The sequence below is a fragment of the Ictalurus furcatus genome, chromosome 21 (assembly GCF_023375685.1).
Source record: "Ictalurus furcatus strain D&B chromosome 21, Billie_1.0, whole genome shotgun sequence".
Lineage (NCBI taxonomy): Eukaryota > Metazoa > Chordata > Actinopteri > Siluriformes > Ictaluridae > Ictalurus > Ictalurus furcatus.
The window spans coordinates 14,386,051-14,409,866 of record NC_071275.1 but is presented as its reverse complement, the minus strand read 5'-3'; the positions used below and the strand labels follow the sequence as shown (position 1 = coordinate 14,409,866).

General features: G+C 38.2%; 2 protein-coding genes across 7 annotated transcripts in view; both read right to left on the bottom strand.

Annotated features, from left to right (window-relative positions):
- Window positions 1-1,328, bottom strand: part of rassf5 (Ras association domain family member 5) — a 52,322-nt gene extending 50,994 nt beyond the window's left edge. Inside the window, exon 1 of the mRNA XM_053652807.1 lies at window positions 771-1,328. Coding sequence (XP_053508782.1) covers window positions 771-1,272 — 502 coding nt within the window. The 5' untranslated portion in view covers window positions 1,273-1,328. The remainder of the gene's footprint in view (window positions 1-770) is intronic.
- Window positions 1,329-2,956: 1,628 nt separating this feature from the next.
- On the bottom strand, window positions 2,957-22,504 carry ikbke (inhibitor of nuclear factor kappa B kinase subunit epsilon). 6 transcript variants are annotated; one of them, XM_053653211.1, is made up of 24 exons: window positions 21,864-22,504; window positions 21,521-21,592; window positions 20,631-20,652; window positions 20,198-20,273; window positions 19,214-19,314; window positions 18,929-19,066; window positions 18,207-18,342; window positions 17,718-17,899; window positions 17,037-17,197; window positions 16,680-16,790; window positions 15,637-15,816; window positions 15,186-15,382; window positions 14,841-14,899; window positions 14,638-14,729; window positions 13,540-13,641; window positions 13,010-13,067; window positions 12,378-12,490; window positions 10,848-10,924; window positions 10,254-10,293; window positions 10,062-10,163; window positions 9,387-9,483; window positions 7,455-7,546; window positions 5,485-5,556; window positions 2,957-5,393 (listed from the first exon to the last, which is right to left on the bottom strand). In XM_053653211.1, the coding sequence occupies exons 5-24, from the start codon at window positions 19,301-19,303 to the stop codon at window positions 5,330-5,332; spliced, it is 2,163 nt and encodes a 720-aa protein (XP_053509186.1). In that variant the 5' UTR covers window positions 19,304-19,314; window positions 20,198-20,273; window positions 20,631-20,652; window positions 21,521-21,592; window positions 21,864-22,504; the 3' UTR covers window positions 2,957-5,329. The 6 variants fall into 6 exon arrangements, with proteins under 6 accessions (XP_053509186.1, XP_053509183.1, XP_053509185.1 ...); XM_053653208.1 differs by having other exon boundaries at window positions 19,214-20,273; XM_053653210.1 differs by lacking the exon at window positions 20,198-20,273.
- Between the last annotated feature and the right edge of the window lie 1,312 nt (window positions 22,505-23,816).

Sequence of the window (23,816 nt, the reverse complement as noted above, 5' to 3'; positions counted from 1 at the left end):
TTCTGTAAGCTAGAACTAGAGATATTAACCATAAAAAGAACCTCTATTTCCCCCCGAGTGTACAGGTACACTGTACACTACTTTTTTTTCACTACAGAAAAGACTCACTCCTGAATCGACTTACACGTTTGTCACATATTAAAGTTTCATGAAATTCAGATACGAATTAGAAGCTAGATGTAGTGCTAGTAACCGGGGGGGGGGGGGGGGTACCGATGCACTAGTTTTATTTCTGACAGTGAAGGGTAATCAGTGTCACTATAGATTCGATCATGCTAGAGAATCGATTCGCCTTGACAAGATTTCAGGAAATTCAGATACGAATTAGAAGCTAGATCTAGTGCTATTAACCATAACAAAATGACCCCCCCCCCCCCCCACCACCCCAGAAAGTATAACTACTTTTTTATACATAGCTGCAACTACAGATTCAATCGAGCTAAAGAATCGATTCGCCATCAAAGTGTTGTTCACTACAGAAAAGACTCAGTCCTGAATCGACTTACACATTTGTCACATATTAAGATTTCAGGAAATTCAGATACGAATTAGCAGCTAGATCTAAATATATTAGCCAGAAACAAATGACAGTTATTTTTTCTGGTTAACCCCCTACAAAAAGAGAGTGTACCTTTTCACTTTTCTGACAGTGTAGGCAGGGGGCAATCAATCTCACGTAGCTGCAACTACAGATTCGATCAAGCCAAAGAATCGACTCGCCCCCAAAGAGTCGTTCACTACAGAATAGACTCATTTCTGAATCAACTCACATTCGCACCGGAGCGCCGTGCTCTTGATCAGCCGGTTGCAGGCGTCGCACCAGTCCTGCGTGACCCTGCGGGGGGCGAAAAGGTGTCCTTCTCCTTTTTCCTTGTTCACCCTGGACTCATCTTGATCGAAAATTGACCATGCTTGCCTTCTCGGTTGTTCAGTCCGCATAAGCCTCACGACTCCTCGTCTGCCCTGCGTGAGCCGCTCGAGCTGGATTCCTTCTAACGTGTCTCCGTCTGCGGACAAGGACCGGAACTTTACGTGTTTGCCTCCTGACAGTTCGTGGACACTTTTTGCCGAGCTTCTTCGAGCGTTACCTCTGATGATGCCGTTGTTGTTCGTGTTCGCGTTCTGCGCGTCGGTGCGGCTGCGCGTCTGCGCCTGAGCCGCGTCGTTACACGCACATTCCAGTGCGCGCTGCGCCGCGGGGACACTGTCAGCGTCCGCGTCCGTCGTCCCATGCGTACTACGTGGCGGTTGTGCATCACTGCTCTCGCACATCTCTAATGCTGTCCCGCTCAGCGTGTCTGAAGATGGTCGGTGGTTTAGTGGTGCTTTCAGAGGTGCCGCGCGCTCCCGCGTCATTTTCTCCTGTGACGGTTTGCGCATTAATTTCTTCCCCTCGTTCGCCAATTTGCGGAAGAACAGCTTATCTGAATCGAGGTGGTGCCGACCCGGGTGTTGTCCTAACGTAACGGACGCCATCGCCTTCAGCCGGGCGACTGTACGTGCGATGAATGGTGATAGTCGGTTAAGTCGTGACGCGCTTGGATGCGACAAGCTTTAAATGGCAGCGAGTCGGAGGACGCGCTCTTAAAGAAGACGCGCCTCTCTGCCCTCCTCACTGCCCACGCAAACTCAAACACAGGGTGGTGTGGAATAAGAGAAACATGAGAAATAAAAAGGGGGGGGGGGGTTTAAGCAGAAGGGCAACCACTGACCTGTGACCAAGACATTTCATTCCATCTAATAATGAATAGCTGTGAAAGTGATGGGATTAGAGCTAATGAAGTACTGTAGGACACTCTATTCATTGCTACTTCACAATATTTCAACAAACATTTGGCCTTGATTTTTTTTCTTCTCCTAAACAAAAAGAAATACAAACACCCTCTCACATCTGTCATGTACGAAGATTTCAGGAAATTGAAATACAAAGTATCCTGCTTTTTAGATTTTCAACAGCAATTCACACTTTTTTAATCTATAAAATCTTTTTTTTTTATGATTTAAGGAAATCTTCCAGGGGACACGGTGGCTTAGTGTTTAGCATGTTTTCCCCGCACTGACTGGGGGTTCGAATCCCATCTCTGCCCCGTGTGCGCAGAGTTCTCATGTTCTACCCGTGCTTCGGGGGTTTCCTCCGGGTTTCCTCCTCTCGTTCAAAAAATGGCTGATTGGCATTTCCAGATTGTCCATAGTGAAGAAGTAGAAGAAGAATGAGTGTGTGTTTGATTGTGCCTGCAATGGGTTGGCACCCCATCCAGGGTGGCCCCTGCCTTGTGCCCCGAGTTCCCTGGGATAGGCTCCAGGCTCTGTGGCCAGACTTTGTACACCCCTGCTTTAGGAAACCTTCAGTGGTACTTTTTTTTTTTAATTGTGTGTCCTAGTTTACATTAAAATCACATTCCAACTGTTACAAAACGAATAGCTAATAAGTTCATTTGTATAAATGTACACTCTTAGAAAAGGATCCGAAAGAGTTCATTGGTTTGTGATTCTAGGAGAAACTTTGAGCAAAATATTTTAGGTAAAATCCATATTAGAAGCTAGAGCTATTAACCATAATTACCAGAACCTTAATGACCCACCCCCCACCACATACTGCATACTGGTACACTGCTTCTTTTTTTTAGTGTAATCAATCACATAGCTGAAACTCTAGATTCAGTCATACTACAGAATCGATTCGAGTCTTTCACTGCAGAACAGATTCATTCCTGAATCGACTTACACATTTGTCACATATTAAGATTTCACGAAATTTATAAATACGAAACAGAACAAGCTAGGAATCATCCACAAGGATTTGTAGACTACAATCTTAGGGGGAAAAAAATGTCTCTTGTACTTATACTTGTATAGTCAAGTGTCATTAGCTGTGGCTTTCTAATTTGAAACCGATAACACACACTGTTTTGTAGGGTTCTACACACAGCTGTTAAGGATTCCCCCAGGTCGAGAGTGTACTTTCCAGCAGTAGCAACATTGTGGCTTTGTAACTCTCGAAAATATCTCCCTTGAACACAGACTATAGATGTATGATCAGCCTGTACCATTCCTCATATGGTTCGTTGGTTTGCCTCTCTAGGGAAACCTTACAAGTAGAATTCCTTTAGGTAACTAGAACCATTAATCAAGCAAGCAAACCTTAAAGGCAGCCATTTTCTAAGAGTGCCAGTGAATGTCTATGTCAAAATAGTGTGTTTGTACAACTCTATATCTCTGGCTTGGCTGCTGGACTGAACAAATAAATGTGCATACAGAAGCATTTTGGTGTATTGTTTACTAGGGTATTAGATTTCAAGATGCTAAGTTTATTATTTTGATAAGTAGAGTACTATTTTGACACACAGTTTAGGAATATGATTTGAAACATGGTCGTGACATTATGCCTCTGGTGACGTGCTGTTTTGACACCCCTTAGTACGTTGTTTTGCGGTTTGGGACGTAGCATGAGTGAGTTTGTCATGCCCATGCTGTAGTTTCCCCAGTAGCCACAGGACTTCCCCTGCCAGTGGTATCTTTCCCTTTTACAAAACAAACATTGTTTCATATTGGTGTGTCTTCTCAGTATATAAGCCCAAGGTTATATTAAAATACAATATATTTTTTAAATAATACACCATTCATCACTTTATAAATAACCCTTTGCTTCATTCTCTTCGTTAAGTTTTGACAAGTAGAGGTTGGCTATTGTGTTAACTAGATGTTCCACTGATAACCTGGGTGGGCTGAACAGTTGACGGTTTCAAGTGATGCATGTTGCTATTTTTATTTCATTTTATTTTTGAAAAAAACAACAACCCAAAAACAATATTTACTGTCTAGAACAATTTCAACAACACATTTTTTTTATGATTATAATGAGATGGAATAATCCTTAGCACTGAAATCATCTAAAAAGTGTTCCCTAGACTGAAAAATCATTTGAACAAAACACTGTACTGTGGTTTTCTCATTATAAAACCGGGAACACAGCACACTTTACTCTAATCAAGTCTTTTCCCTATCTCTACAGTTCACACCTCTTCCTGCATCAACAACTCCTCTCTGTGGATCAAGAGACTAATTAAACAGAGCCACACTGCAGACTTATCTATCAAAGCAACACCCATTAGACCAATATATGTGACAGATTTAGTACCGAATATCTTACGGTATACATTCCTGAGCAATAATCAGCACACTGTAAGAGTGAGATTAACACAGGCATCAATATTTAATATGGTTTAGGTCTAGATGATTCAGCAGAAGTGCTGGTGTGGCGAAACTTTCTGAGGTCATATACTGTACATTTACATTCACAGTTATTCATTTGGTAGACACTTTGAGATATTTGAGATATTTACAAGAGAAGGACATTTAATCCAAGCATCTAGGAGCTGACATAAGTGCCTACTCACTAAGAATAAGAAGGAACTACAGTACAATGGTTTGATTACGCGCTAGTACACAGTAAGTATGTGGTTGGAATTCAAGCATTAATCGCAAAGCACTTTCAAATGAGCAAAGTTCAAGTGAGACTGAAGAATACACACTAATAAAAATATAATAGAAACGCCTGTAATATTCAGTAGTTTACGTGGGGTTTAATTCTGTAACAGGATGTATTTTGAAGTGAAACAGGTGCAGTATTTTCTTTTAAAGATATAGCTTGTTTGAAACAAGACATATTATCGGTTAATAACAATAATACGAATGATTCTTTATTATATAAGTCTTTTTTGTTTTGTTACATATACTTCACAGTGAAATGATTTTCTTTGCATATACCAGCTTGTTAGGCAGTTGGAATCAGTGTACAGGGTCAGCCATGATACAACACCCTGGAGCAGAGAGGGTTAAGGGCCTTGGTCAAGAGTGGCAACAATAATAAAATAATAATAATAATAATAATAATAATAATAATAATAATAATAATGTACACACATAAACAGTTAGGTGTTTCTTGTAGGCACTCAAGAAACTTGAACAGTTCATTTTTCCAGTACAGAACTAATAGTGACAAGAGACTAAGTGACTAATAGTGTCTTAGACTAAGTACTATGCAGTGGTGGTATCAGCAGTGATTTTCCTCTCGCAGACTGGGGTAAGCATTGTGGAACACAGGTGGGTGAATTAGTTGGATGAACGATTCATTGGTTTCTCATCAGCATCAAGAACTTGAACTTGATACGAGCATCTACAGAGAGCCAGCGGTCTCACAACAGGTTGAAAAAGTCTTGTTTCAGTCACCTGTTTCTTCATTCCCAAGCTCATCTCCATTCCCCAGGCTGTATCTGGCTCTGACTGTGGGCTGTTTACATCGGACACTAGATGGCGCTCTTTAAGATCGTCATGATCCTTTCGGCTGTGGTAAACTAGGATCCAGCACCAGCGTAGAGTTGAAAGCTCTGAGACTTTTAACAATAAAAACCCCACAAAAGAGCATGTCAGAATGTAGGTTTTGTTTATTAATAGCAAGGTTGCTTCTCAGGTTTTGTAATATACCTTTCTATTATAAGGTTGTTATTTTGCAGCTCTCGAGCCACTGTTTCCATCTCGTCCCTTAGTCTCTTCATCCTGAAATAGAAAATATCACCACAGATCATCATTTCTAGTTTTCTTAACCAGCCTGTGTAAGTAAAAAAGAGAAAAAGGCTGAAATTAATATAAATGTAAGGCATTTCCATGTATACAAAAGGCACTGATCATGTGTATAACCTATATATGCATTATATCTGTATTAGGCTTTAAACCCAAAGTGAGAGTGGCCTAAATCAGAAGGTTATGCTCTTTCTTTCTTTTTCTTATTTTTTTTTTTTTTTAAATCTTACCACTATGCCCCTGAAAACAATGTACAGCACTGGAAAATAAAGCTCCCCCCCCCTCCCCAACCACATTTAGAATAATAATAATAAAGTCATCAAAACTCTGGAGAAACACAAATGGAACTATAGGAATTATGTTGTGATAAAAAATCCAAAATAAATCAAAACAATTTAGTATTTTAGCTTCTTCAAAGTAGACGGCCTTTTTGCCTAGAATTTCCAGAAATGTATTCTTGGCATTTTCTCAACTGATTTCTTGAGGAATTTCCCTGAGATACTTTTTAAACAGTATTAATGGCGTTCCCACCTACACTGGACTCTTATTGGCTGCTTTTCGGAATATTTCCCTTTGAGTCGTCCATTTAAAAAAAAAAAAAAATTCTGAATAAATTGTTAGTTTTCTAATGAAAGAAATGACCCCGATTTCAAACAATTAATCATACATCTTCAGATCAAAAGGTTTTTTAAGATCATGAGAAACATTTCAGTCAAGTGTCTCCAGACTTTTGACCGGAAGCATACATGAACTCGAAACCTAATTTAAACCACCATGACACTGACCAGACAGTTACGCTTGTGCGACTTTTTGTTTTGTGTCCAGGGATCCCAGTCTCGATATACACCTACAGTCCTAACCAGATGCACTTCTAGAAAGTTTTCTAAAAAAAAAATAATAGTGCACCTTCTTTTTGAATCTTTTATTTTTAATTACAAATAAAGTATTCATATTTGGTTATTTAAGCAAATTGCAATCTCACTAGTGCGGTTATACTAAACATCAGTACGGCTGTGATATGGCCAGAGATCAACACAGCTGTGCTGATATTTAGTATAATAATATAATTAATGGAATCAAGCAATAAGCAATATCGCACTCACAATCATTTGCTGGCTACCTAGTGCACAATGATTTGTACATTCCTGTTAAAGGTGTTTCTGGTAAATTTGGCATCTCTTCTTTCTTTTCATCTTCATCTGGCGAGCTTTCATATTTTAAGTCAAACGTTATATTCCTGAAAATGATCACTTGCCATGTCCACTGATGATGTCACGAACATTACTGTAGTAATAAGACCAGGGAGGTCACTAGAGATTTATGAAGGGGGGGCATACCAAAATCTTTTAAATCTTTTTAAACCACTGAAACATCTTTCTAGTCATGTATATTTGAGAGTAACAATGGGTGTAAAATTTATAGAAATAAGCTTATTTGTGGTCAAGGTACCTGTCTTATAATTTGTGTTGGAGACTGATCTAATATGACTTATTTAAATTATATCAAAATAACAAAATGAAAGTCCACTTTGTCCCCATCCATCCAACACCAACAAAAGGCAAAAATGGCTGTACTATGTAGCCAGAATACTTTTTGGGTTTTATTTATTTATTTAGAGAGAGTGAGTGAGTGAGTGAGTGAGTGGGCAATCAACACTACACTACTGCACATTGTCACTGTTAATTACATTAACTACGTTTACATGGGCAGTTATAATCAAGCTACTGTGTAGTCAAGCTACAGTCTTATTTGTCTGTCCGAGTATACGTGACACATTCATACACTGGAATTAGTGAACCAGAACTAACTGTTGTATAAATCCCTAATACTCTGACGTATGTAAATGAGAGCTGTCTTGTATTCCAGGGACCCACCTAAGAATCATATTGTCTCGATTCTTCATTCCATCATTGGCCTCTGCTCCAGCTGGTCTCTGAAGTGCTATGACCAACGCTCTGTCTAAAACCTGTACAAATGAAATGGGTTTTATTCAGTTTTAAAAAAACAACAACAACATTATCCGTCTGAATAAAGTGTTCTTTGTAAGTGGTCAGAAGCTCGGACTATAGCAGCACTGCTCGGACAACGTGTCATTGTTGATACGGTGAAAGTTTTTGCGAGGAGATCGAGTGAGTTCGGTTTGCATGTCTGGAAGTAGTCTCCAGTGTCAGTGTTTTTGTAACCGTCAGAGGTTTTCCGTCATGGGAAAGTCTTCAGGACAACATAACCTGAAAATAGCTTTTCATGGTCTTATTAACTTTATGAGACAGAAAAAAAAGGTGATGGTGTTGAGGGAGCAACTGTTTATAGCTGTTATAAGTTAGGTTATAACAGGAACTGACTTGTTTTCCAGATGTTTTGCAATATTAAAAAAATAAATAAATTGTTGGCATGTCGCTGTGGTATAAGAGGAATAAAACACTTCAAGATGTGGTGTTATTGTAAAGAAATCAACTTCGGAGTGGTAACACACCGTACCTTCCCATCAGGCTTTATTCCTTACTTGTTATTGGCATCCCTAAGAAACAATGGAATCCGATTTGTATTTGTTTCAAATTAATATTAGGAACAGAAGCTCTGCTAGGTATTTTTAAATCTAAATTAAAATGTACTTCTTTAGTAACAGCTGTCCATCACTGGGTTTTAATACTTATAAGTTTTAATACTTAATCCTTAATACTTGTACTTAATAACTATAGATTTATAGTTATTTCATCAGTTACTGTAGATCAGAGGTTCTCAACCTTTTGTAACTAAAACCCCCCCCCCAAGCCTCCCCTATCATGTGCCCCCCCCCCCGATATTGGAGGAGACCAGGTATAATGATTATCTATTTATATAAACTAATCTATAATCTGTTTTGATAGATAGATAGATCGATTTTTTTTTTTTTTCATAACTTTTATGATTTTTTAAAGTAACTATATAAACTATATAACGGACCGGTATGGAACATGAATGATCAAAAATGTTTCTGAAAACTGTAACTAATTTGAAAAAGAGAACTAGGCTGTAATAACATGGACTATTTTACATGTAAAACACGTTGCATTACATTCATCTTGCGTTCTAAAAACATTCACATATGAATGATGTAAATTGGGACGAAGGACGCGTCTTGTTATACAGGACATTGTTAGTAAATTGGGAAGAAGGGCGCGTCTTGTTATCCATGATATTCTTAAATCTCCGACATCAGACACTCACTGAACAGAGCACCCGCAGAGAGAGGCGTGACTGCAGCGGGAAAGCGAGACCTCGCGCTTGCAGGACAGTACTGCCGACATTTGGAAAGTTGCTAAGGTTTGTCCAAAAGTCGCTAGATTTGTCGCTAGGTGCTTTTTTTTTTGCACAAAAAAAGTCACTAAAGGGGTCTGAAAAGTCACTAAGTTGGCAACAGTGGTCTGCACTGACACCTAGATAAAAGTCAGGCTAAGCGCCGCCTCTACCCAGCAAAAAGAAAATACAGAGGGAGAGGGAACGCGGGGTTTTTCATTTATACACATTCTATTTGAAATGCAATACAATACACAGAGTACCCAAACGATGCCCTGTCTGTGTATTTTTTTTCTTTCTTGAAAACAATTTGCGCCCCCTTTCCGATCTCTCCGGTTGAGAACCAGTGCTGTAGATGATTTAATTCATGTGCTTTATCATTAATCCTTAGTTTGAACTATAATAGTTTCTTTCCACAGCACTTTGAGATTTTAGACTCAAAAGGAGAAATAGTGCAATATAAATGAGGATTAGAATTATCATTATTACTTAATGGAGAAGTGAGAGTGTTTTGGAGTTACAAACCCGACCTTTGTCTGCTGTCCTTCACACGTCTGCAGATCCCCTATTAGCTGTAAGAAGAAACTGCTGAAGTGTTCTAACTTTGACTGAATGTCAGATAGTTCACTGTGGACACACACACACACACATTAATAACCATGTTTCACATTGTACACCATTTACAGGTCATGAACCGCAAAACATAACATCCAAGAGTCTTAGCCCATTACTTAGAACTCTTATTTAAACAAATATATTTGGTTCCACTAAAAAAACCCTCCCAAAGCGAACAACTGAAGACACTCATAGAACTATTTTGAGGAGGAAAAAAAAAAAAGGCTCCTCTGGGGCTATTTTGTATGAGTAGTAGCTCTAACATTAAAAGGAGAGTCTGAAAGGTAAGCCCTATTGTAGAACCTATAAGAGTTCCCGTAGTGGGATGCAGCAAAGGAACCCTTTAGGGTGCTAAAGGGAACCTATTTTCCAAGAGTGCTAATTAAGTGACAATTAAACAACAAGTGACTGAATGATAATTAAATTCATCTTGCATTCTACTGACCAAATCAGCACACTCTGCGATGTAGAAATTCCAAGCTTACATATATATACGAATAAGGGTTTTCTTGTGTAATATTGATTAATCATAACTGTCCGCTCGTGTCATTAGTAAACAAACAGCGATGATGTAATCAGTCTGCTCTCACCTGCTCCACGCTACCACGGAAGCCAAAACCTCCTGATACCTCTGCAGGCAGTTATCTCGAAACAGAGCCTTCACCTTCTTAATGTGGGCTGACAGGTTAATCCTACTCAGAATACAAAGCAAAAAGCTGATGTTCAAACGCCAGCAGCGTGTCAGTAAGTCGCTAAACGTTTACTACCAACCCGATACTCACTTTTCAAACTTGTGAATCTGCTCGTCATTGTAGTTGAGCTCTGTAGGAGAGGATGAGAGAGAATTAGCTTTAATCTGTGATGTACGTGAAAATCTTTTTCTCTCAGCGAGTCACTTCCTAATAACTCTATGCTCTGGGTGCTCTACTTAACGTAAATCATCAGAGCAAATCATGGCGAGAGAGAGACACTCCCTTCTTCACGCCTGACAGACTAAAATGTATATTTACAAACCTTTATATAAGGCTGAATCATTTTTTTCTGCATCTCTAATGAGACCATGGGCTGTTTCTTAAAAAGGATAGATGGTTTCTTGAACCAGTATTCGCAGAAATAGAATATCAGAAATCTTATCAGCACTCCCCTGACTGGAAGGAGGCTCCCTGTTTCATGACTAGAAATGCCCAGAAACTTCACGTCCAAATATAGAGATTCTTACTGAGCCAGATTTTCATATTTAGAGTTGGAGTTCAGTTTTGTGTAAACATAAAAGGACCTTGGTCTTAATCACTGATTATAATGTTTTTTTTTTTATTCTATCCTGATTATTTGATATCAAACATCAAAATTACTGATATGAACACACATGTACTCACTGCCAATTTGTCTGTCTTTGCGAAACTGCCGATGTACAGCCACAATCTTCTCAAGAAGCACCTCCATCTTCTGTATGCTGCATCAAGGAAATCGAGATGTGTGTTGTTAAACAGCTCGCAAACTGTTATTGTCCGTAACTTTAAAGCTACAATAAACAGATTTGTTTTTGGATGTTCAGGCTGTATACATATACCTAGGCTAAAGGTATTCTAATTAAAGCATTACGACGACCCCCCCCCCGCGTCCCCCGTCCCCCCAGTGTCGCAAACGACTCGTTCAATGATCCGTTCTAAAGGATTCGTTCTAAACTCCTCCTTTCAGAGAGCATACTCTGCTCTGATTGGTCAGATGTCCCAGTCTGTTGTGATTGGTCTACAGCTGTCAGCGTGTGTCGAAAAGGAAACGCCCACTACCATAACAACTTTCAGCTCTGTCTGTTCACGAGCAGCCAATGAAGACCAGAGGTGGGTTTTTGGGTTACCAAATTACGTAGGTTAGTACAGGAAGTAAAGTCTGGAATCACTAACGACTCATTTCACCTGTTCAGAATCGGTTCCTTCTTTTGGGAGTCAATAACTCCGTTTGTCGTGCGCTTTGACTTTTGAAATTTGCAGCCGTTTTTAAGTTCACAAACAGCTCTATAACACACTACATGAAAGGGAATATCTGAAAAACCATAATAGGTGCACTTTAAGTCAATTAGGGTATCTATGATAATTCCATAAATAGTCAGTTTTTATTTACTATATCAAATTTGCAGTGGGGTCAAAAGTTTATATACACTTTGTTAGTATTTCTTGCCATTGCCTTTTAATTGCTTAACTTGAATCGAATGATTTGGGGCAGGCTTCCGCAAGCTCCGCCCAATACTTTTTGCTCGTTTCTCCTGAAAGAATCAGTCAGGTCTGTGGGCCTCCTTGCTCAGACACTTTTTTAGTCCACAAATGTTCTCTGGGATTCAGGTCAAGGTTTTGTAATGGCCACTCCAATACTTTCATGTTGTTGTCTTTAGAATCAGTTCTGACCAAGTTTGAACTTTCTGGCTGTCTTGGAGGTGTTGCTTCGGTAGTTCTAGATAATCCTCCTTCCTCAAGATGCCCTCAATGTTTTTCTGAAAAACACCACTAACAACATGATGCTGCCACCGCTATGCTTCACAGTTGGATGGTGTTCTTCAGATTAACGGCCTCACCATTTTCCCTCCATACATAGTTCTGATTATTTTGGCCAAACAGTTCAAATGTATTATTTTATATAGTTTTGTGCCTCCTTCCCGAATGATGCAGTGTCTGTGTGGTCCCAAGGCTTTTAAATCTGTAGTCAATTATTTGTACAGATGCTCATGGTACCTTCAGTCATTTGGAAATCTCTCTTTAATTGAAAATTATCTCTGATCTTTGGAAACAAACTAGATGCCCAACCGAGACTTTCTTTACTCTAAGCGTATATAAACGTTTGGCCTCAACTTTAAATGTGGCATAATGAACATCTTTTCTGCTAGCAAATTTAACAACTTAGCATTAGTGTACCATTTGTCCTGAGTCAGTGTCTTGCAGTGCCCAGCTACTTCCACATGCAGATGCTGCAGTTTGTTCTGGATTTCTCTGATGCTGCTGCCGTACATAGGTAGTTTCTCATGGATCTGGTGAAAAACACAATCCTCACAAACACATACTGCCTAAAATATCCCCCCTTTTCACCGACAGATATTCCTAACAGAGAGACACCTGATGACACCATTCTATGCATAGTGACATGAGGCTGCCATACAAGTCTCCCCTCTATGCTGTTTAATAAATAGCATAGTGTCCATAGTGTTAAATTAACATGTAAAACACTGGGTGTGTTTTATATAATGAAACCATAAGAAAGTAGAAATTGCAGTGTATTATGTCATCAGGTGTTTTTTTTTTTTTTTTTTTTTTTAGTTCTCAAACAAAGGAATGCATTACATTAATAAAAATCAGATTTTCTCTGCAGAAAATAAATTAATGCAGGATCGAATTAATGTGTAAATTCTGTGACATATCTTAGAACAAAAAATGACTTTGGTGAAATGAACTGTCATGGTCTACTACTGGGGGAGTGGCCTCAGCATTGCACCCTCAGCTATCTAGATCTATAATATGTAATATTGTTATATTGTTAATAAGTTTCTTACCAATCTGAGTTTCTGCATGTTGTCAGAGGAAAGTGGTACATCAAGTGGAACCTGGCTTCTGCAGGACAAAAGAATATTTTGCGAATATTTTATTTATTTATTTTAATTATGAATATGGAAATAACTAGTCCAATTACATTGGAGTAAAACAGAGTGTAGTATACAGTGTAGTAAACAAATCACTATCCTGGGTGTCTTGGACAAGCAGATTTCATGTCTATTGAATGAAATATTGTCATGGCTATTAAAGTGTAGAGTATGCAATCACGATGTGCTACATTTAAAACTTTATTAGAAGATAATGATCATATATTGATTTGTCTCCTTTTGCCTGTGCATTTCAGCATAAATTCACTTAATTAGCTCACCATATGTTATTACATTACGTTAGCTAGCACTAAAAACAGGACTGGGCTAGAATATTTTAGATTTTACTAGCTACTGAATTTATCAGTTGTCCACCCTTGAGTTCAAAATTGCTCTAGATATCTACATGCTAGCAGTTTGTGAGTGATATCACAGGCCCATACATTGCGTCTAGTGTTTCTTCTGTGTTCAGGCAGGACAGCAGCTTCATATTCACCATGGCGATTTTGTGTGCTGTGTTATTGCATTCAATACGAACACTTTCACTGTAAATGAGGAAAAAGAACAGGTAGAAACAGTCACAGTAGGGTCCAGAAGTCTGAGTCCCCTATCATTAGCTGTATACACTGATGTATACATTTACCAGTCATTTTAATAGGAACACCTGTACACTGGCTCATTCATGCAATTATCCAATCAGCCAATCATGTGGCAGAAGCACAGTGCATAAATTCAACCAGTTAGAGGTAAAGGGCTTCGGTTAATTTTCACATCAAACATCAGAGTGAGAAAATAAAAAATAAAAAAGTGATCTCAGATCTAAGATTTTGACTGTGGCATTTTTGATGGTGCCAGATGGGCTGGTTTGAGTATTTCAAGCTCCTGGAATTTTCATACATGTCAGTCTATACAGAATGGTGCAAAAAAATAAAAATATAAAAAATAAAAAAATCCAACGGAAATGGCGCGTTAATGAGAGAAGTCAGATGGCCAGACTTGTTCGAGTTGACAGGAAGGCTACGGTAAGTCGAATAACATTGTTTACAACCGCGGTGAGCAGAAAAGCATATCAGAACTTACAACACATCGAACTTTGAGGTGGATGGGCTACAGCAGCAGACGACTACATCAGGATTCAGTCTTGTCAGATAAAAGAACAGAAATCACGCCAAGGTCAAAGCCATGTTTTTTTTCCAATTCTGATATCTGATATGACGATTGACTGAAGCTCTTGACCTGTACCTGCATGATTTTATACACTGCGCTGCTGGATAATTGCAGGAATGGGCAAGTGAACAGGCATTCCTATTAAAGTGGCCAGTGGATGTATGTTATCTGTTGTCATTGTTTTCATTAAATAATATCAGATTTTTTTAGTAACTTTAGTGGTCTCTAATTGTATTATATAATGAATTATAAATATTGTAGGTGGAAAATAAATTTCTACTAAAAGCACAACAGGGCACATGATTGGACTTCTTCTACAGCATAGTGTAAATGTTTACATGACACACATCGTTACTGCAGTGTATGTTACTCACATATGACTATAGAATCCCTGCAGAATCAGGTCTCTGTGCTTGTGTAGGAGCCGCGTTGTCCGGAGAAATTGGTGGATCACCCCGACTAGGGTCTGTGGAGAAGAACAAGAGGGTTTTGTTGGGCGCTGGATGTTTAGTCAAAGATTAATAATTACTTTCCCTTCAAACGCAACGATGAGTACAAAGCAGGCTTTCTTTACTACCTTTGAGAAAGTGTGGTCGGCCATGACATCAAACCTCGAGGGGAAAACTGGGGTCTCGGCTAGAAAATAAAAGAAAGAGGAAGTGACAGGGAGTGGCTTGGACAGATTAGACGTCCAGATCCATGAAGTCTACTATTATGTCAAGAAACTAAAAAGAAATCGACTCTTTTGATGAAAGATCACAGAGAAATTACTATTATTATTATTATTACATCTCATGTTACACAATAGATTAAAATGAGAAACAATGCATCAGTTTTATTGTGTTGTTCCACATATGGAACAAACCTCATAAGATAATTATTCAGTTATTATTCACAGCCAGAAATGATCCAGTGCTCTTACGCTCTCTGGGAGGCAGTACTGCGATTTTCTCGGCTCGTCTGCTGAGCAGAAAGATGGGTCGCTCTGCAGAGGTGGGCGGCAGGTTGATCACTTTCATGCTGGGATCCAGGATGAGTGGGTGACCCTGGAACAGATACTGCTGCATTTCTGCTCCAATCCCTGTCTGAGCCTGGACTTCTTCAAACAAGACTGGCATGCTACATCAAAACAAATAGCATTATTATAACGTCTGTTTTTACGTGTTTTGGCTTTGTTAGATTGTATATACTGTATTCTCTTGCTATTGCTTTGCCTGACTAGCTTGTCTTACAAAGGTAAGTGTTTATCCTGGGTTTTCACACTAGAAAGGTTCCTCTGGGGTGAAAATATTCATATATTTAAAACCTTAATTACTAAAATGAACTAAATATATATTACAGTATAGAGAAATAGCAGTTCTATCAGTACTAACGTTTTGTAAAACTGGATGTAGATGGTGTGGGGGGTGGCTTGCTGAAGTGAGAAGACGTGCACTTTCACACGTTGGAGGATGTCCATGGTAGCAGTGAAGAACTGGTCAAACCCCCAGCATTTCTCCTGATTGGCCTCCAGGATGTTGGCCAGCACTGGAACCAGGTGCATTTTCAGCCCTCTGAAACGACAGAACAAGATAAAGGCAATGATATTCTTTATTGCTAATGATAACGATGTTACAAAAATATTACTTCCAGGTGCAGCCCATGGAAGGGTTGATGTTAGATTATGTAAGAGACCAAAACGCATTCGGCTCTCGAAAAAACACAAGAATACCCATTCGGTAGTCAACGTTATTGTTTTTGTAGTTGGAGCTGAATAAATGTTAAGGTTAATGTAGGTTAATGTGAAAATGTTTCCCAGCCACAACACATTCAAATACGGTACCGTTTTTAAAACAGTGTAACGTACCATGTAAAATTACCATGTGAAAAAGTATATGACACCTTTTTTGAAAAAATTTTCAATCATCAATTATTGAATGCTGAAATTAAATATTTACAAAGCACTGACACTGGAGACTCCTTACATAAATGTTAAATAAACATCAACAATTACACATTTTCTTTCTAACATTTAAAAAAAAAAAAAAAAACAGCGTTTATTTTTAGTCTTAGATTATGTAGTACATCTGTCATAAAAGTCCCTGCGATATAATTTATAAACCTGTGATTCACCTTGCAGCTGACATTATTTTCATGTATAGAAAATGAATCAACACCTTTACATACCACTAACACCTATGCAGACTGTATAATGAATTTTCTTTAATGTATTCTAGCAGTTCCCCTAATCAAATTCCTAAACTTCACATAATCATCTTAAACAAACATGTGAAACTATAAGCACATACAATGGAGAACATCACGCTGTGACTGTACTGGGTTGTACAGTTATCACAGCACATATGTTTAAACTGTATATACTCCAAAGTCAGAGCTAAATTCAGGGCTTGAATCTAAACCTGTCAGAAATACTCACTCTGAAAGCTGGCAGCAGTGGGGAAGATGATAGCTCCACTCTATGGGTCCATTGTCAACTTTCTGAACCCCTGCGATAGCCCCCTCTGGCTTTTCAGTGGTGATCTTATACCTATGATCAAATGAGATATGTAATAACAGCTTTAATACCGGTAATAATTACATAAACTGTATATAGAAGCGTTATGCTGATCTGGCTTTGGGGGAATCCCCTTCAGGTAATCCCCACCTCCATTTAATAGCAGTTCAAAACATTTGTAGTCTTTCAAAAGATTATGCCCTTATATTGAACATGAGGAGAAAATAAGCCTTGGGATTACAGTGTATTTTATAATATTTTTACCCTCCTCCCCCTTACATTATCTGTTTGTTCCTGCGTGGTCCTCCGTACGGTATGAAAGGCAGGCTGCCGCTTGCAGCGTGGTAGAAAGTTACACCAATGCTCCACAGATCCACGGTCACTCCGAAGGTCTTCTGCTGGGGCTTCCTCAGAACTGCACGCTCATACATGTCGGGGTGCTGCACATGAGAGAAAGAGCTGCACACTAGCCACTGTTTCACCATTTAAATAAAAATAACAAAAAAGTACCTAATTGATATTTATTGTTTAAAAGTACACCAAACATCTGGATGCTGCACATAAAAGAACAGCTGCACATATAAAATGAGTCCAAATAATTACACTAACTAGTATATGACATGCATCCGTTTTAATCTGCAGCCTTGTAATCAGCCTTGGATATACTACTGGTGTAAAATAAATAAATAAATAAATAAAAGCAGATTTGGCCCTCGTGTTCCGGTTGACCCAAATTCTCTCTTTTGGTTTTTTTAGAATTTTATTTTCAAATATCCAATACAGCTCGTTGATATCAGATCCATTTGAGTAGGAGCCACATTTACAAATATTCAGAAACCCATTCACATGCAATTGTGAGATGGAGGTCATGTGACAGGAATTCAAATCATATTTACAACTCCAGTCTTATTTTTTAGGTCAAAAGTTAATATGATTTCTTTGATGTCTTTGAAGTCTCACCAAGTACTCCTCCGTGCCATAGATCGACACAAACTTCTCGTCATCCTCCAGTTCCCGAGCAGCGCCGAAGTCTGTGAGTTTGTAGACTGAGCATCCGTCCTCCCCCACCTGCCTCATAATGTTACCTGGCTTGATGTCTCGGTGGACCACCCCGTTCTCACGCAAATGGTTCATCCCGTGAACTGCAAATTTGGACCAAGCACAATATTTTTAGGATGATTAACAATTCATTTTTAACCATGTCGCTTTTTTTTTTTTTTAACTGATTTCATGCAATACCTTTCCATCTGCCATATTTCATAATATTATATATCAGTCTTTCACGAATTTTAAGAGCTAGTAGAGACACTTTCTAAGAACTGCTCCTGTAATATTATCTTATCCAGGACTCTTATTCATAACATGATCACACCAAACATACCGTATCCCTTCAACACATGCAGTACTGTTTATCTGGTTTTCTAGAAGATTGAGTCTTTAAATGCTTACCTACACACCGCAACACTATAAGGAATTCAGATTCGGGCAGGCCAAACGCATTTTCAGGTTCCTCTAGAAGATTCAAAAGACTTCCCCCTGAACAATACTCCATTACTAAAACTTTCTGTTTGGGGTTTGCCTGCATCTACACGAAAGAAAAACAAAACAAAACAATTCAATTTACGTTTTTAAAATATAAGGCTCAGGTTTTGTTCCATAATCGATGTGGTTTTGACTGATGAATTTGTGCCATGTGACCAGGGGCATAAAAGATAAAAGATTTAACTAAATGTTAAATGTTTGGACTTAACTCATGTGGGGACTAAGATTTCAAATACTGTTTATTAGAGATCTATATAATTCCTCTTCATCTACGTAACTAAGATTGAAAAAGCCTAAGTAAAGTAATGGTAAATTAGTTAACTAATTAGTAAATAATAGTGAATGGTAAACAACTAATGGTAAATCGCATACAAATCTGCTAAGCCCATTTAAAAAGAAATGTCTAACTTAAAAGTAAGGAAGAACACAATTAAAACATATAACTAAGCAAGTGAGAGAGTTAAGGGTCCTGCTCGTGGCTCTCTGGAAGGTGTGAGAAGTAGTTCAGAACTGTAACTGACACATGAAGCAGACAGGCGAAGGCGCACAAACACACACCTACACACACGACAGACATGGCTGAGAACCGTCACAAAAAAAGAACATCAGATAAGCATCACAAAACCCACCTCCTCTATGGTGAAGAGTTTGACGATGTTGACGTGATTCAGCCTCCGCAGCATCTCAAACTCCCTCATCTGTACCTCGTACGGTCTGCTGTAGCTGGCCATGTTGAACACCTTCACTGCAACCACTTCACTTGTTTTCTTCAACAAAAAAAAACAAAAAAAACAAAGAGTGGGAATATGTGCAACATCTGAGTCATTTTCTCAGACAATGAACAGACATCATATATAGGTCAATGTCCCAAATGTCTCAGAGCATCAGATAACGGTGTCAGAGGACAGACATACTTTGGTTCGGGCTCTGTAGACACTCGCGGTCGCTCCCTGACCGAGAATATCTTCAGTGGACCAAAGATGGTTTTCTGTACTCGCTGTCATGGTGGTCGAACCTATGAAAAAGAACAAAAGGGGGGAAAAAAAAGGCATTCAGACATATTAATCTATACAGTCCCATCCGAAACTATCGGAACGGCAAGGCCAATTCAGTTGTTTTTGCTGTAGACTGAAAACATTTGGGTTTGAGATCAAAAGATGAATATGAGAAGAGGGTTTCATTTAGACTTTCAGCTTTTATTTCCTGGTAAGAACATGCAAATGTGTTAAACGCCATAGAAGATAGCACATTTTGTATCAGACGACCCAATTTGTAGCTCCGATAGTTCTGAAGGGGACTGTATGAGACAGTATTACATACAGTTGCAATCAAAATGATTCAAGCCCCAGTGCAAATCAGGTTTATTGTCAAAACTGACAGACTTTCAGCTGTTTGCAATGAACAAATCAAACAAAAGCAACTGAAATAGTTAAACACAATGAATGCTTCAAGTGGTTTCCCTAAATTCAACTGAAAATGCAACTTATAATGATTTCTCCAGTATCAAAATTATTCAACCCCTTCATGGCAAGCATCTTTAGTACTTAGTAGAGCACCTTTTGCTGTTATGACCTGCTGCAAATGAGATGCATAGCTTCTGGCAGCGTTCCTGAGGAATCTTAGCCCATTCCTCATGAGCAACGGCCTCCAGTTCAGTAATATTCTTGGGTTTGCGTGCTGCAACCGCCTTCTTCAAATCCCACCAGAGATTTTCGATGGGGTTTAAGTCAAGTGACTGGGATGGCCCTGTAGAATCTTCTAGGACTTCTTCAACAAAGCCTTGGTGGAATTTGAGGTATGCTTGGGATCAATGTCCTGTCCAATAAACCTGATTTGCAGTGGGGATTGAATAATTTTGATTGCAACTGTACAGTAGTTCTAATGTGTCTGTACTGTACCGCTGTATCTGTATGAAATGTTCTTCTGTGTTCTGCATAAAAAGCTGAACCAATTTTGATTTGGCTTTGTGAATTTCTAAAAGAAAGAAAAAAAGTACTTTTGTTTTATTTATTCACTTAATTGTTGATTAGAAGTTCTACATAAGAAATAAAACATATAAAACATGCTGTTAGAGGAAAATAATCAACGATGGTGTAGTGTGATGAGGCCTGATGCCCGATACTAATCCCAAAATTGATTACTTTCCTATAACAGCATGTCCCATGTCCCATATTCCTCTTATACCACAATAACTGTATTTAAAAAAAAAACAAACAAAAAAAAAACAATGACATCCCATACAGTTATGTTAATTTGGAATGTCCGTGAGACAGCTTAGTTAATGTTATCACTTACGGTACTTTATAGCCGCAATAAAAGTCACCCACTCACCAGTCTCTCTTTTTTTCTCTTCCTTGAATAAGTTTAAAAAAGAAAAAGACAAAAGAAAGGTCTTTGTCATTTTAGAGAAACCGCAAAAGCAAACTGTCCTGAACACTTTGTTGTTACTGATGTTAACAAAACGTATTTTAAATTTTTTCAAAACAAACATTTGAAAATGTATTGAAAAGTCACCGTTTGAGCCGTTCGGCTGTCCAAGGGGTAATATGCACAGTAGTGCACACTTCACACTAACTGTTCCTCAGTGGCGTAATGAACTCCCAACCTCAATCTGGACCACAGAGTCTGTCACTATCTTCAAAAAACAGATAAAGACCCATCTCTTCCATGAACACCTAACTAACCCCTAAAATGCCAACCCCACATTATCCTTAAATAAACAAAAAACCCTACTCTAGCTCTTATACCTCTACTCTGCCCACTTTGATTTTCTAGAACTCAATTAAAAGATCTTGTATGGTAGCATTACTTGTATTGTTCTCTGCTTGATATATCGCTTTGCTTGTATTTCCTCATTTGTAAGTCGCTTTGGATAAAAGCGTCTGCTAAATGAATAAATGTAAATGTAAAATGTCGTAAGCGTAGTCATGCAGATATGAAAACAAAAATTGGATTAAATGGTTTAAGGTCTTACAGGCTCGTACGTAAAAGGATTTAACTATAATAGTACAAAAAAAATAATACTATAAAGTACATGTCTGCTTGTTTTGTTTGAAATTTAGCGTTACGTCATTTTAAATGCCATTCATCAACCTGAGGCACGGTCCATCAAAATACAAATGTGTTTGATAACAATAAAACATAACATAACAACACAAATAAACACAACAGCAGCAACAACAACAAGAAGTTAATAAGCTAAATTACATTGTAAAAGTTACCTTTTCTTGTCAGTTTCTTGTCAGTGCCACTGTAAACAAGTCATGTAAAGGAAACTGATAACTTCTCAGTAGCTGTAGAAAAATAAACAAACCTTCAAAACGTTGTCACAAACTTGTCTGAACTATGACACGTTTCTTATCAACATGAACTTAAAATGCGTGTTTTAGGGATAATCTTGTCGAAAATTTGATATTTTAACTAAGCTAGATTACTGTACACTGAAGCTTATTTATTCTGTTGTTGTTCTTTTCTCTTTTTGAGCAATTGCTCTGTTGATTCCTTCCCAGCTTCCTCGTGCTGCGTTTGATTAAACAGCAAGTAAAGAAATGAAATCAAACTCACCATTTAATATACAATACAATAATCTTCATGTAGTTAAACCGTGACTTTCCCACAGCGAATGTACAGGACAGACAGTACAGTTTCACTTGACAAACGAGACTTTCCGTTTGACAAGCAGGAACTTCCTTGTTGTAGTTCATGGGGAAGCTATGGTATGTATTACTCACGTTAATAGAGATGAGAGAGACCTAAGCAAACTGGATAAATAAAACCAAATGCCGTTCAATGTAAAGTTACATTTACATTATTTATTGTATTTATTATTTTCTTTTCATTATCTGGCATTATTATCTATGTCCGCCAGTTCTACACGGATGTAAACATATATTTCGATTTGCAGCGCCATCTCCTGGCCGACATGCGCCATGACACCATATTATTAAGACTAGTGCATTTGCCAGCAAGTTCTCAATCCTGACTGGAGCGCCCTATCCTGCACATCTGAGTGTTTTTCTTTCTCTAACAAGACAGGGAAAATAAATAAATAAATAATGAAATAAAAATCCTTGCCCTAGTTCATGCATTGTTGTTTTTGAAACTGTAGCAGCCCATCTGCGGCGGCCAAGCACATATTATGTAAGTTATTTAGCTGAAGACATTGGAACAGAAACTAGAAAGGGCAGAGTTAGCACAGATTTTCATATTTTAAATATTAACCCTCTATTTTCTGAAGTGAAATGATAACATGGATTGTTGAAAGGAAAGTTAGTTTGAAGACAATTGGACAAAGAAGCACGTGTCAAATTCAAGATTAATTATGATACCTACTTGTGTGTAAAGGTGCACAGGGAGATAATTATTAATGAGATAATTAAGGCGAGGTTTGTATCTTAATAATTAAATGAAGACCTATTTATTCTGTATATACATAAGGCTTGAAATGTAAGTGTGTTCATATTGGCTATCTCTAATTAATTTGTCAAATAACCAAATGTTTGACTTCCACAGTAGGGGATGCAAGTGAGAACATTGTCCCCATTATAAAGGCACCTATAAGCAAATGTATCGACAACTAGTAATATAATAATGCTGCGTTCAGTTATTTTCCTTCTATTGTTATATATTCAGTATACAGCCATCATTTTAATAGCAGTGTACCATGAGTGTTTAAAATTACTCTGAGATTTGTCACCATCTAGTGGTTGACATATTATCCTATGACCCTATTATAAAACTTGGTACAATAGATATCCAGGAACACAAAAATAAGTAAATAAATAAATAAATAAACAAACAAATAAAACACTAATAATGTAATAGTATCTTACTTTATTTGATATTATTTTATTTTTGAGTATATTGTAGAAGTAGGGGGGACTGTAGAATTCTGGGCTCTCTGACAGGTTAATGCACTTGGCTTCCTGTCTTAGAAATTTGTTGTCCCTTGGGTTCCGTGTAAAGAGAATCATTACTATACATTGGGTAGAAGAGATTATATGAAACTAAGTGATGCATTTTTTTCCTTATTAAATTATTCATTCATCTTCAGTAAGTGCTTCATCCTGGTCAGCGGTCTTCTGGATCTGGAGTCACATTCCAGACGGGACACCAGTCCATTGTGAGTTCTGGTGTTATGATGAGTAAAAACAAGAGGGAATATTACATTTCCACTTGCTTGTGGTGGCTGTAATGATGTGACAGTGGCTGAGCCTGTCTGAATATCTTTATTCCTACTGACATTCAAATCCTAACAATAACTGCATGCAAATCTGATCATGCCATAAGACGGCTCATATTACTGTCCAGGTCTTTCACAGTTGTGCCAATGGTATGGGAAAATAGTGACACTAGCCTCTGAGACTTCATAATTGATCATTAATCCATTGCTAGTTGGACCAGAGCTGCTGCTGCACAACGCAGACACACAGTATTGCACATTTGGACATTTTCTAATTGTAAATGATGCTTAAAAGCTAGCACATATTATTAGAACAAATTAATAATATAGGGCGC